The sequence below is a fragment of the Coturnix japonica genome, chromosome 5, assembly GCF_001577835.2.
Source record: "Coturnix japonica isolate 7356 chromosome 5, Coturnix japonica 2.1, whole genome shotgun sequence".
NCBI lineage: Eukaryota > Metazoa > Chordata > Aves > Galliformes > Phasianidae > Coturnix > Coturnix japonica.
Window position 1 is genome coordinate 20,321,852 of NC_029520.1, and position 13,105 is coordinate 20,334,956.

The following is a 13,105-nucleotide window of genomic DNA, read 5'->3' on the forward strand; positions in this document are numbered from 1 at the left end:
AGAGAAAGCAGTGTGATGAATGTACGAGCTGCAGTACTGTACATTCGTGTGTGCCAAGTACTGGTACCTCTTAGGGCTTGATTGGAAGATTCACAGTATTTGATGCTTTTCTTAATCTGACCTTCCTGAACCAAAAAAGAACACACAAGAAAAGTGTTTAAGAATCTCATCTTCCATTTGATGAAAATAATACATATAAGAAAAGAAAGGTCTATTTCTGTTTCTTGTGGTAAAGGATGAGGTCTCAAATCTAGCAATGACCCAGCCTCTAAAACAAGATTTCTTAGAAGCAAGGTAAGTAAGAGAACTACTTTTAAAGATCTAATATTTAGGTCATGACTTATATGTGAATAGTATTGTGCCATGCATTGACATTAACGTCTTCAGAAATGAGCTCCTTGAACATAAGGATATGGCTAACCTTTATGCCATGCTGGTAACCTAGCTCAAATGGGATCAAAATTACCTCTAAGTGGTATGCTCAGCAGTTGTGTTTCCAGTGGTTTCCTCCGGGCTGTGTTCCGTCGAGCCGTAGTGCTGCTGCAGTGGGACTGCTGTGGCTGTAGAGGGCACTGGTATGTTCCTAAAAGGCAGCAATTGGGATTTAGGAAACCAGCCGGCTGGAAGCTTCAGCGCAGTGCGGTGAAGTGCTGCTGCAGTTAAGCTCAGCTAAACCCTGGTTTGTCTCCTAAAATACACTGCAGAAATGCACCATCTTAAACATGCCTGGAACTGTGTGGCGACCCTTGAGCTTAATTGAGTTTAATTTGTAGTCTGTTCAACAAATAGCAAAGCCCTCAAGCTGACCTTAACAACAACCTGAATTCAAACAAATACGCTTGCATCTGAGTCACCAAGCCAACCCCTGGACCTTTACCCAGACATTCATACAGCTCCGACCTTGCATTTTGCAGTAAGGCAGTATTTCCAGGCACTGCTGCATCCCAGCTCAGCCTTTTAATGCCATTCTGTGCTCGAACTGTATGTGTTTGCAAGCACTCCCTAACTTTATCGCACCATATGCATCATAGACATTAAAGACTGAGGGTATGTTTGGGAAAAGGATGTCTGGAGGTACATTAAAGAAAAAAAAGGGTGTGTGTGTGTGTGTGTGTGTGTGTGTGTGTGGTGTGTCAGAAGAATATTGAAATAGGACACTGGCTTCCTAGAATCTATACTTCAAAGACAGTGATAATCGTTGTCCCTCCACCTACATCCTCGGGGGGGGGAAAAAAAAGCTTAGTGAATGGTGTAAATCTGTTCTGTAGCCTTTTGTAGCCCTAACCTGACCTCTAAAACCATTCTCTGTGTCTTCTTCCTCCCAGGCTTCTTATTCCCGTCTCACTATTTTGTCTCTCCATCTGCTGGGCAGCAGTGGCTTGGAGAAAAATAAACTAGGTCAAAAGCTGGCAGTTCCCTCTTTGAATGTCATACACCTCCTTTTCCAGCATGGAAAATTAAGAATGTATTGATAGAATGAAAATTACAGATTCCACCATCTGCACATGCAACAAATACTCAAAATTAATGTGGCAGCAGGAAACCCAATAGAAACAAACAAAAAATCAAAACCTTCTTGTGCAGATAATCACATTTATTTAATTCCACACAGCGTTGTGTAAGGTGGAGAAGGTTAACGATCTCATTCTATAAAACAATTATGTTTCTTATTTTGAGGATAAAGACTGTGTGGTTGTTATGTTTGTCTTGTAAAGTGCCATAGCAGTAAGAAAAAGAAATTCAGAAGAGGTAAGATCTGCTGAAGAAATAACTAGGTCACTATCCTTGGGAATTTAAATGAGATATAAAAAGTGTATTCCAAACTGCTGGCTGACACAAAGCAGTACACATATGTAAATATAATATACAATACAAGGAAGCTTTGTAGAATACATACATTTTAGGTCGATCTTTTAAGAAAAACAAACACTACAGATGGAAAATTATTTCAGGTACATATAATGTGAACTGCATAACCAGAAAGCTGAAATTAAACACACTACCTGTATTGCGAAACACAGCAGCATCTGCTTAGCTGATTACTGGAGATGAGAAAAGAGACTGCATTTGGCTGAGACCACAGAAAGAATAGAGGACACCGAGCTGAATTATTCAAGATAAATTCTGCTAAGACACCAGTGTAACATGCTGGAAAAAACCTGCCAGGACATCTCCCTAGAAAGCATCAGCAATCAAGATGGATAACACTTCTAAATAGCACTGCCCACATCAGCCCAGCCCACTCAAAAGAAAAAAAAAGGAAAGTGTGAGATGCAATTTTTAGTTATGTCCTGTTCTATCTAAAAATAAAATGTTGTGTATAATGTGGCGTATGTCTGCAAGGTCCAGAACGATGTGGAAAGATTGCCAGCACTTGAAACAGCCCAGATTGCAGCTGAGGTCAGATTCACACCTTCCCATGGTAGTTTCCCTCATTAAGTGTCTCTCTTAGCCCTGGCCAGGTTAGAGCGATAAAATTGTTTCAGCGATGCTAAATGTGAAGGTTTCTCCTTCCAGGGCCAGGAAGCCAGGAGGAGGGTGGAATTTGCAGGGCAGAGCCCCTTGCACAGGTCACGAAAGATCTCATCAACTAGCTGAGAGAAAAAGCGGATCCAGAGATTTTTATCCAGACCCTGAACTGAGCGGATCTGATAGGCGCAGTAAACACTGGTGAAAAGCAGACGGTCAAACTCTGTCAGAGTCAAAGGGGTATCAGTCTGTGAGTAATATCTCAGATGCTGCTCAATCTCCATCGGTGTCTTGGGAACTTCACCCTCCAAGACCTGCATGAACCACCGTGCCGGGCGCAGGGAGGCCAGCTCTTCATCCCGCAGCTGGACCGTCCCATTGGCCTCGATGTCCAGCCTTCCCCAGAGCATCTAGAAGAGAAGAGCAGCATGTGCATTACAAAGCTGCCTGTTCGACCTCCATCACTGCCAGCACCACACCCTTTCTCTGCCTGGCCCCATGCCTCAGCTTCCCCACAGGGCCCCATCTGGGCCTCGCCTCCCACCTGCATCTCCCAGCACCAGCCCACCCCTCTGAGGTGTTTTCCAGGCACTCCCAAAATACAGTGAGAACAGTGCACAACACAGGAGCTTTTACGTGCAGGCAGATGGGAGCACAGGCACTAGCAGTGCCTCTGCTCAGAGGCCCCCAATGCCCAGGAGACCTCTAACAAGACGTCGGCATCCTCTGGGCCACGGCGGGGTGGGTTGACGCTGACACCATCTCTGCTGTAAGGATGTTCATCTGGAAGACATCAGGCAGAGTTGGACACCACAAGATCACGGTCCTTCCTATTTATTTCTATCATTTGGTTGTCAATTAAGCCTTCAGTATTTCTAAGCTGCATGTTTCCTCTGTCCAGGGTTGCGGGATGGAGGCTGCAGCTCCTCCCTTCTCCATGTTGATCTGTGTAGTCATGAGCCAAGAATCCCTTCTATGGATCCCTCGCTCCATGAAAGATTAAATATAAACCAGTATAAACTAGTAAGCTCTCTGACACTTCTTTTCATATTTATTTTTCATGGTGGAAGGCTTTTCTATGTTAAGAGAGAGAATATATACTGAGTACTCCAGAGTTAAGGTCAGCAGGTGCTTATGAAAAGCAGAAAAATTATTTAATGCTGCATGTGCGTGATGACTACTACCAAACCCTATTTCCAGCTTTCCATATTTTTTAAAGCTTTTCAGGGAGATGTACAAGCTGCCTGTGTACTGCTGTCTCCACAGACTGAGGTTTGTTTCTCTGCACAGCTGCAGGCTCCCTATCTGAGCCACTTGTAGCTTTGGAATGTAGCTGCTCTTTCCTCTTCCTCCGTAGACGTGCCAGCAAAGCTTTTACGCCCTATGAAAATGTCCTTGTTGGTCTTCCCCTCTCAGCTAATTGATACACTAAATTCACAGAAGCCTCTAATGAGAAACATCTGACTGGCTTGTAAAGTCAGTGACCACAGTAGCCACAAAACTACTGTTTCTGATAAATATAACCAAAGCATAACAAATAATTTATTGAAATAATAAGATAAATGTAATTTGGAGATTAAAAAAAAAAATAAGAAAATCCCTTATTTACTTTATCATGTCACAGTTGTTCTTTTCCCCTAAAAGCATCTAGAAAACCTGCAGATAAAATAGCAGCAGGTCTTCATCCTGCAGGTAGGCATTAATGTCTCTCCTGCTGTACAAAAGCCAGCTAGGATGCCAGCTAACACGCCCTCTCCTGCATCAGCACAGCTAGCTGATGCATTTGATCATATCTGAAGAAACAGGCCAAGTGTAGTACTGCTGGAATGCCACAAATATTTGCCAAGCCAAGAAGCTACATCACAAACAAACAGGTGCACTTCCTACCTGTCAGCCTCTGGGATCCAGCGAACATGCACAGGATCAGCCAGGTGTTGAGCTGCATCTGGGCCATAGCAGCCTTGCCCAGTAATGGTTCACATCCCCTCTGCGGACTGTGCCGGGTGTGCAGTGAAAGCTGTTTGCCGTGGTGTCTTTCCTGGCTGCTTCTGATCCCAGCAGCCTCTGCTAGAATAGATCCGCCTTTCAGTGTTTATGATTGCAGCCCTGGGAAGGGCCTTGCAGCTGAACTTACTAACCCCAAAGGATATTTTTTGTCGTATTTTGGAAACTTGGAAGACTTTGATGGTTTTAGTTTTGGCAGAATTATTTACGCTTCTCTTCCAAAGACTGATTTTCCACTGCAATTAATTATACAAAGCTATTTGTTTTAAGAACTTTTAACACATGTGATTGCCTCTGAAGAAGGGGGGACTTCTTGGTCTCTTTCTCCTCTGCACAGTGCCTGTTCTATCTCCGTGGAATGTCCCCACTCCTTTGGCTTCATGTTCAGTTTTCCCTTTTACTGAGTCTGAAAATCTGCAAACAATCCAGAAGTGTCACAAACAGATAAGGCCAGCAGTCTGGGCAGATTCATTCTAGGGCTGTAGCAGCCAAAATATACAAGCAGGCAGAAGAAACATTACTTGTCCAGCTCCCTAAAAAACCTTCAGGAAGGGATACTCGATATATTGACCTAGCAAACAGCAGGGATCAGAGCCAGTCAGGCTTTAGCACCTCATCATCCTTTCCCGTCACTTTTGGGTTACAGTGAGCAAGGTCTGCTTTAGGTGTTGTGAATTACTTAGGTGAAACTTCATCTGATTCCCTTTGCAGAAGATAGCTGTCCCCCATTTGCATGAAAGTAAAGCCTGTATTTCTGTCACAGCCTTGGCTGTATTACAATTAAACGATGCTTCTTTCAGTTTTCATTATTTTCTGCTGCTGCTGCTTTAGTCATATCCCTTTATTCTGAGATATCTTTTATTAAACTGTAAATAATGTGCTACTCAAGATATAGACTCTGATGTCCTATTTGTGCAGTGAGATTGGTGTGCTTTCTGAATCCTTTAAAACCCACTGCATTCACACAACTGTCTAGAAGTTACTTTGCCAAAATAAAGAAGAAGCAATCCCGCATCTTTTGGGACATGAAATAACCTCTCTTCAGGATGCATCCGTGGGGCTTTGTAATACCTGACAAAGTGGTCATCCAGGACTTTGACCAACATCTGCATAAGTTATATTTGATTTTGTCAACAGGAATATGTCCTAGGAACTGCATGCAGCTGAAGTATCTAGAAAAAGATAATCATGTTGGTGGGAGGAAGGAGAGAGAAGGCCCATAGGCTGCATTCAGATGACTGATCAAGTGGCAGGTAGGAGGTGGTAGCAAAGGTAATGTCTGTTGCCTTGAGCTGGGGGAATTTTGCAGAATTGCCTCACTATCCTACAGAGAAAGACAGCTGTGGTGAGGATAAACATGTGCCTTAGGTGCTTGTAAACCAGCAGTAGCTATATGGGATGTGCTCCGAAGCAAGCAGGAGTTCCTGACAGTTGAACATAGCCTCTGCCTGTGCAAATGCAACATTAGGTGGTGCATCTGTTCCTCCTGAGGGGTTGTGTCCTTGCCAGGTATTCACAGCTGAATGTGCACGGTACAGCTCCTCCACATGCCCTCTGATCATGCCATCTGTCATAGGAGCAGTTTCAGAATGTCAGATTACTTCAGGGGCACCTTGGCTGGTGGTGGCATTTCCACAATGACCTCCTGAATCTAGAAGGTGGGAAAGAGAAACAAGATATAGAATTGCAGAATCATGGAATATCCTGAGTTGGACAAGACCTACAAGGATTATTGAGTCCCACTCCTCACTCAGCACAGGTCCACCCAAAATTCAGCCTCTGTGTCTGAGAACATTATCCAAACTCTTTTTGAACTCTGAGTTAGGGCCATTACCACTGCCCTGTGGTACTTCTTCAGTGCCCATCCGCCTTCTGGAGAAGAACCTTTCCCTAATACCCAGCCTGATCTCCAATGCAGGTCTTGGGTCCTGTCACTGTTAACAAAGAGATCAGTGCTGCTCATTTTTCTCCCCTTATGAGGAGCTGCCACAAGGCCTCCCTTCAGCCTCCTCTTCTCTAGGCTGAACAAGCCAAATGACCTCAGACACTCCTTATATGCACTGCTCTGAAGATTCTTCACCATTATAGCAGAAATGCTAAGTCAGGGCCTGAAGCCCTGAAGCCCATACAGACTGTGGCTGCAATGGGGGTGGATACCCTAATACATCAACAGTCACATGAGCAGTGAGAAGAGGCTGCTTGCATTGCTGTAGGGAGAAATGCCAGTGTTCTGGAAAACAGCAGTAAAACATAGTCAGCTGAGGAAGCTCAAGATGGTGACTGTGAATCATCACCTAAACTCTATTCAGATCTAAGAAAATGTTTCCTGTGAATAGGACATCTCTCTGTCAGCTGCTGCACATATGTGCCTCATCCAATGTCCTCCTACATTTGGAATATCCTGTGTAGGCAAATGAGCTGACAGCCTTATGGAGGCAGTGACAGGGGATTTTGACAACAACATTGTGTCTGACCATGCTGATAACAGCCTTGCCAGTGTGAAGCAAGTGCCCACCAGCCACAATGACCCCAAAGCAAGCAGGTTCCTATGCAAGCACTTTGTGAGGCTGTGTGCCCTCCTGTCTTCTGGGATAGTATGTCTGGGTGAGTAAACTGCACTCGTTATAAGCTCTGAGACTTCTCTAATTAGAAGAGATTTGGGTCCATTAGTAAATATTCCACATATTAAAGACCTGCTGGAGTCAGTGCTTGTCCCCACAGGGCTGGCTGCTTGGACTCTGCATATTCTTTAGCAAATGTTGCATTTTGTCTAACTTGACAGTGCGTTGTCTGATGCTGTCAGTCAAATTCTCCCTCTGCACAAGCATGTGTGGTGGTTTTGTCACTGACAGTATCTGACTTATCGTACTGTGATACATACATCATAAGTCATGTCATGGTGCTTCAAGCACCCTGAGATGGGTAATGAAGAACATAGTGGGCAGGGGAAAAATATTCTTTATTAATAATTTTCACAGTAACAGATGTGGTGCTATGCACTTCTGTCTTGTGCAATGAGCATTGGCACGCAAGGGACCTGGTGCAACAGAAAATAGAACCAGCTGTGGGATATACTGTAGAAATGATTAAATGGACATTTCCTATTTAATCAGCTCAAACACTGGCAGCTCCTAAGGGGACCTAGGAATTATTTATAACGAACTTTTGCTGACTTCTGTTCCTTTCTCCTTTTTTTCTTCATGTAAAGAGTTGTAATTTTTAATAATAATGGCAAATGCTACCAGCTTTAATTAGAGAATGCTGTTCTGAGTCACATCCCAAACACTGCTGGCCACAACAGCCTGCAACAAATTAAGGAAGAAAAAAGAATTTAAGAAATTCATGCTTACCAAAGGTAGGGTGAACACAAACATAGAAACCTGATTCTTACCATACAGTCCAGCTCTTCTTGCTGACAGGTCATACTCTAGTTGCAATGATTTGCTGCCTTTTTTAAGTGAATTAATTATTTCAGTCCCTTTCTCTGTCCCATATTCTGGCCTTCCCAACTCCTGTTTTGTTTAGGAATCATCGAATCCTTAGAGTTGGAGGGGACCTCTGAAGGCCATCTAGTCCAACTCCCCTGCAATCAGCAGAGACACCACTGCTAGATTAGGTTGCCCAAGGCCTTATCCAGCCTCACCTTGTTTAGTGATCTTAGAATTTAAAAAGCCCTTATGTAGTACTGGAATGATTCAGATAATCTCTACAGTTTGTGAGTTACTTCACAAAATCTCTTACACAATAGATTTGAGATCTTAATGAGGTCAGTCAGCTTTCCGGTGCAGAACTGTTATGCATTTTTTGGATGATGAACAAAAGACATTATAAATTGATGACTGCTGTAATGTAATATCAACAGCTGGTGGGTGGACAGAAACTAAGATACTTATTTATTTTCTTGTTTTGGAGAGCTAAGATTTTCCACAACAGCAAAGGTAGTGGTAATGCTATTATGTCACAGAGCTCAGAATAATTGGAAGGGTGACAAAAATGCACACACTTTTGTCTACAGGACAAGGGAAGAGAAACATTTTGGCTGCAGGGAAAACCACAGTCTGAAGAAGCTGGAGAAAGTAAAGGCTGCTAAACTCCAAAGAGAAAGCTGGCATGAAGGAGTAGTATGTGAGAGGTTACCTGCAACTGCCAGCACAACATAGACTGAATTCCCAGAGACAGTGCAGGTACTTCCACTGTCTTTATGGTCTGATATCAAGTGCTTCTTGTGTTGCCCTAATAACAGCTGGTCCAGAATCCTATACACGAGCTCTGAGTGTTTGCTGCATTATTATAGTTTTCCCAGAACCTACTGCGGAGATGAAATGTTCCTATTATTTAAGCTACACAGTCATCTCAGGAGTCTCCTGAAATTTGTACTAGTAAGGGCTCAGGTCATGACTTAAGCCTCCAGGGACAGCTAACAGAAGCCACGTATCTGAAGGAGCTTAGTCACAGGAGATACCTGAACTCCATTCAATTTCCAAGCCAAAATGATCAATCCAGTATCTTGGAGCTCGAAGTTAGATAACCAGGATTGTAAATTAACATCCTTCATCTTCTGTTTTTTCATCTAGGTTGGAAAAAACAATTTATGTGATCATGACAGGCAACAGTAGTCTCATATCTTTTTTATTACTATAAATATTACATCTGAACAGAATGGATGGTGCCATGCACCCACTCCATAATGCTGCTATTTTGCATCCTCCTTCTTGGCTCCAGCTTCTATTTTCAAGGGTTCTGGAGACTCACGATAAGCAGGAAATGCCTCCCAGGGGCTATTCAGATCAAACTTGCGAAATTCCTGAGATAGCTCCACAGGTTCTGCCACTACCCGTTTCACTTCATCGTCATACCGCACCTAGAGCAGAGCAAAGGACAGTCATTTTCATCCAGCTCCAGTGCCTCCTCTGCCATTGGATGTAATTGGTAATGACCAAGATCACTCTCTAGTACAAGTAACCTCTGTTATTGTACCATGGATGGGATAAAACACAGGCCTCTACCACAGCTTTAGTTCTCCTAATTCACAAAGAGGAGACCTGCAGATGAAACCAGGACCTCTTTATTCTCCAGAAATACTGATCTCTTTCCTGCCATGCACCTAAGGTGTCCTGATTAACCACTCTGAATCAGGAGTACCTAGCCTACAGTCCATACAAAGTCTCCTTGGAATAATGTGTTTAGTTTGCCATATGGCAAAGGAAGTTCTCCTGAGTCACTGCAGTAAGGTGGTCCATCCATTCCATCGTAGGTGGGGACTGCTCTCATGAGTATCTGTGAATTGCCATCAAGTCAGCTTGTTTGGTTTCAGTTGTGCTTCTTAGCATAACATTCGGAACACAGGGCAAGGGTGGGTGAATACTAGGTAGGACTGATTTATCCTTACTATGTCATTCCAGATCTCCAAATCTGCTGCCTTCTCAACACTTACAGGACTGCACTGTTTCTATTTCCTCAGAACCATCTGTTGCCTACAGTACTTCACTGTCTCTTCTTGAGACTCAGCACAATCTCAAAGCTGCACCAAATACAAATGCTTCTGCAAATACAGAAACTTTGAAACTAGGCTCATTTCACTTGTGATTTAACAGTAGTAAACAATAGATAAATAGTTAAACTCTAGTTTTGTCATTTGGATCTACAAGAACTCCACAAAGCAGAGTTGCAGGTGCATAAAGATCAGTTTGATCGTTTACTTCCATAGGCACGAACAGTTTTCCAGGGGAAAAATTCATGCTAAAAGAAGCACTTTTTCTACTCAAGAAGGAAGTGTCTGTGGCACACTGCACATTAAATCTGCTCACTGTTCCTATCTTTAGGAGCTGCCTTACTGCAGATGATACATATGATGATTTCAGATGCTGAAGATATGTACAGCTTGCTGTTAAATGCACCAGTTAAATGTCTTTAGCTCCCTTTTAGATGAAAGATTATAAAGCAACAGCATCTCTGTATAACTCAGATAAGACTGTTTCAGAGATTTTATAACTTCAGACATGAATGCATCTCCTACCTCTACATAACCAGAGAGTGGAAAGTCCTTCCGGAAAGGATGGCCTTCAAACCCGTAGTCTGTGAGGATTCGCCTTAGATCAGGATGGTTGGCAAAGAAAACACCATACATGTCCCAAACCTAAATGAAAGGGAGACAAGTTGAATTAGACTGTCTATCTCCATTCTAATCTCTCTAGCACCTCCACGATTCACTAGGTCACCTGGAGGCCAATCTAACCATGAAAACAAACAAGCCTAACACAGGCTCCTCTTACTTTGAACAAAGTACCCTTTGTTATTATATCCACAGGATTTCAGTTCCTTGCCTGGTTTTGTGCACTACCAGTGCAAGTCATAAAAGAACTAAAGAAAAAACAACCAAACACCTTTGTTTCCCCCTGTTCAGAATAAGAAGTCAGTGAAACGCTTCTTTCTTTCTCAGTGCCCTAAGTATCAAGTTTGATCAGGAAAACACAGCCCCCCTCAAGAGGCTGCTCCCAGGTAGGCTGGCACTCACCTCCCTTTCATACCAGTTTGCTGCTTTGTGCACAGACACTGCTGAGTCAATAGGTGTCAGCTCATCAGTGTATGTTTTCACACGGATCCGACTGTTGAATCGCAGAGACAGGAGATTGTAAACAATCTGAAGCAGAGTACAAGAAGGCATTGGGCTTGTAAGGACTTTGAAGGTCTCTTTGCAATATAGGACAGGCTGAGCAAAGATACATCGAGCCCATTTCAAATACTCCTTTTCAGCAAAATCATGTTCAGCTCTTAGGAGCTGGGCACTGAAAGGCACCGTAACTGAGAGTCCCATGCACTATCTCTTCCTTAGAAGTGTAACAAAAAGTATGTGGGATTTATAAAACATCAATTATTGAAAAAGAGTTAAAGTAATGAAGAACAGTAAATCTTAAAGAAAGAGAATACTGGAGGGATGAAAACACTTGACAATAGCCTGTCTCAAAGAAAACAGCTACCAAGTACTCTGAGTATCCAGTGATCCAATTGGAATGTTAAATTTGTTACCACAGATAAACCAAGGGGAAAAATAAACCAGTTACTTTTCTTTATCCTTGTAACTTGCTGGGAATTAAACTACATCATTTCTCCCATTTGAAGGATGATCCGCCCAAATTGGACAGAGGAAGGAGAATTGTTAAGGAGAAGATTGATGGGATTTTAAGGAAAACTGTGACTGTTTGTGTTAACAGCAGCTGACAGGCCCAGGAGGAAGAAGGAAGAGCACCAGATTGTATCAAGCCAGAAAGAAGGCTTTGTATAAACAAACCAAAACAAGCTACTACCACTCCCCACAAAAAGACTTCTAGCAGAACAGAACAGGAAAGCCTAACTAGGAATCCATGCAGTATCAGACTTTTTTGTGTGTGTGAAGTACAAAATCCAGTTCTAGCTGCAACAGCACCCATGGCCATTAGCACCTGTGAAACTCTCTGAGCTTGGTGTCTCAGAGCAGTTCTTACCTCGAAGCGGTACTGCCGAGATGGGACATCAACAGCAGTCAAGTCAGCCAAGGACTTGAACTGGGCATTAGTATGATCTCGGAGGAAGGTCAGAACTGGAATAATCCCATCTGGATGGATCAGAAGCTCCAACTCATTGAAACAGGTCACCTGATGAAAAGGATGAAAGGGAACTTGCACGTGCTAACAGGATTGAACGCTGCACAGAATCCAGCAGCACATCATACAGAGTACACAATACAGCAGACACAATGACATCAGAGAAAGTGGCTCAACAGTAGTTGTAATTTTCATGCAATTCTGACCATCTCCCTTCCACACAACAGCTTCTGACATCTAACAGGTGGTGTGTTCATGCCGTCCCTTGCCTCCCAGCAAGAACAATTAATTGCGGAGCACCTACCTGTACTTGCTGGATGTACTTGGGCAGGATCTCAGCCACATACTCCCCGAATGCACAGAGCTGCTTCTGTTCCACTTCATTTTTCGGTCTGACAGTAGCTACGGCAAACAACAGATTCCAGCAGGGCACGTCACAGAAAGAGCAGCAACACTCAGCACCTCCTTAAAAATCCCTTTAACCACTCTCAGTCTCTCAGTAGCTCTTTCAGAAGCAAGGCAGATTCAGGCATCCCATAAAGCTTACACATGGTAAACCTGAAGCTAAATATACAATACATGCACAACGCAGTGCAGAGTTTGCTATCATAAAAACGACATCAAAATAACACCATAAGGCTGAGGGACACTGCCTCTGAGCCACATGAATAACTGAGCTACCTGAATAACTGAGAACCACCTCAATAACTGAGCTACCTGAATAACAGCCCTCCGAAAACAGCCCCCCCCTCCAGCCCCCCTTTCACTTACGTCGCGTCTCCGTGGCCGAGCCCCCCGCCAGCCGGGTCTGCACCGCCGCCGCCGCCGGGCCTGCACCAGCTGAGGACAGAATGGACACGCTGTTACCCAGCTGTTTTCCAGCTGTTACCCAGCTGTTACCTCCCGCTCTCACCTCGCCGCACGGCCCAGGCCAGGCCCCGCACCGCCGCCGCCAACATCCCGCCGCCGCCGCAGCACGGCCGGGCAAGGGCACGGACCGGAAGCGGAAGGACTCGCCGCCACCGAACTACTTCCCCCGGGAGCCGGAAGCG

At 43.9% G+C, this 13,105-nt stretch overlaps 2 protein-coding genes across 2 annotated transcripts; both read right to left on the reverse strand.

Moving 5' to 3' along the window:
- Positions 1-1,573: 1,573 nt before the first annotated feature.
- Positions 1,574-8,963, reverse strand: FAM180B (family with sequence similarity 180 member B). Its single transcript, XM_032445119.1, has 3 exons — positions 4,357-8,963; positions 3,173-3,252; positions 1,574-2,879 (listed from the first exon to the last, which is right to left on the reverse strand). The coding sequence occupies exons 1-3, from the start codon at positions 4,421-4,423 to the stop codon at positions 2,436-2,438; spliced, it is 591 nt and encodes a 196-aa protein (XP_032301010.1). The 5' UTR covers positions 4,424-8,963; the 3' UTR covers positions 1,574-2,435.
- A 123-nt stretch (positions 8,964-9,086) lies between these two features.
- Positions 9,087-13,095, reverse strand: NDUFS3 (NADH:ubiquinone oxidoreductase core subunit S3). The gene is made up of 7 exons (XM_015864448.1): positions 12,967-13,095; positions 12,825-12,893; positions 12,358-12,455; positions 11,955-12,104; positions 10,988-11,113; positions 10,490-10,609; positions 9,087-9,334 (listed from the first exon to the last, which is right to left on the reverse strand). The coding sequence occupies exons 1-7, from the start codon at positions 13,010-13,012 to the stop codon at positions 9,167-9,169; spliced, it is 777 nt and encodes a 258-aa protein (XP_015719934.1). The 5' UTR covers positions 13,013-13,095; the 3' UTR covers positions 9,087-9,166.
- Positions 13,096-13,105: the final 10 nt, after the last annotated feature.

What these genes read in the sequence shown, in the direction of transcription:
- FAM180B (XM_032445119.1), bottom strand. Translation starts at nt 4,423, where the DNA reads ATGGCCCAGATGCAGCTCAACACCTGGCTGATCCTGTGCATGTTCGCT. An exon ending in TGGATCCCAGAGGCTGACAG is followed by an intron (nt 3,253 to 4,356) that starts GTAGGAAGTGCA and finishes GATGTCTTCCAG; the next exon opens with ATGAACATCCTTACAGCAGA. An exon ending in ATGCCGACGTCTTGTTAGAG is followed by an intron (nt 2,880 to 3,172) that starts GTCTCCTGGGCA and finishes CTTCTCTTCTAG; the next exon opens with ATGCTCTGGGGAAGGCTGGA.
- NDUFS3 (XM_015864448.1), bottom strand. Translation starts at nt 13,012, where the DNA reads ATGTTGGCGGCGGCGGTGCGGGGCCTGGCCTGGGCCGTGCGGCGAG. An exon ending in AGTACATCCAGCAAGTACAG is followed by an intron (nt 12,105 to 12,357) that starts GTAGGTGCTCCG and finishes CCTTTTCATCAG; the next exon opens with GTGACCTGTTTCAATGAGTT. An exon ending in CAAACTGGTATGAAAGGGAG is followed by an intron (nt 10,610 to 10,987) that starts GTGAGTGCCAGC and finishes CCTTTCATTTAG; the next exon opens with GTTTGGGACATGTATGGTGT.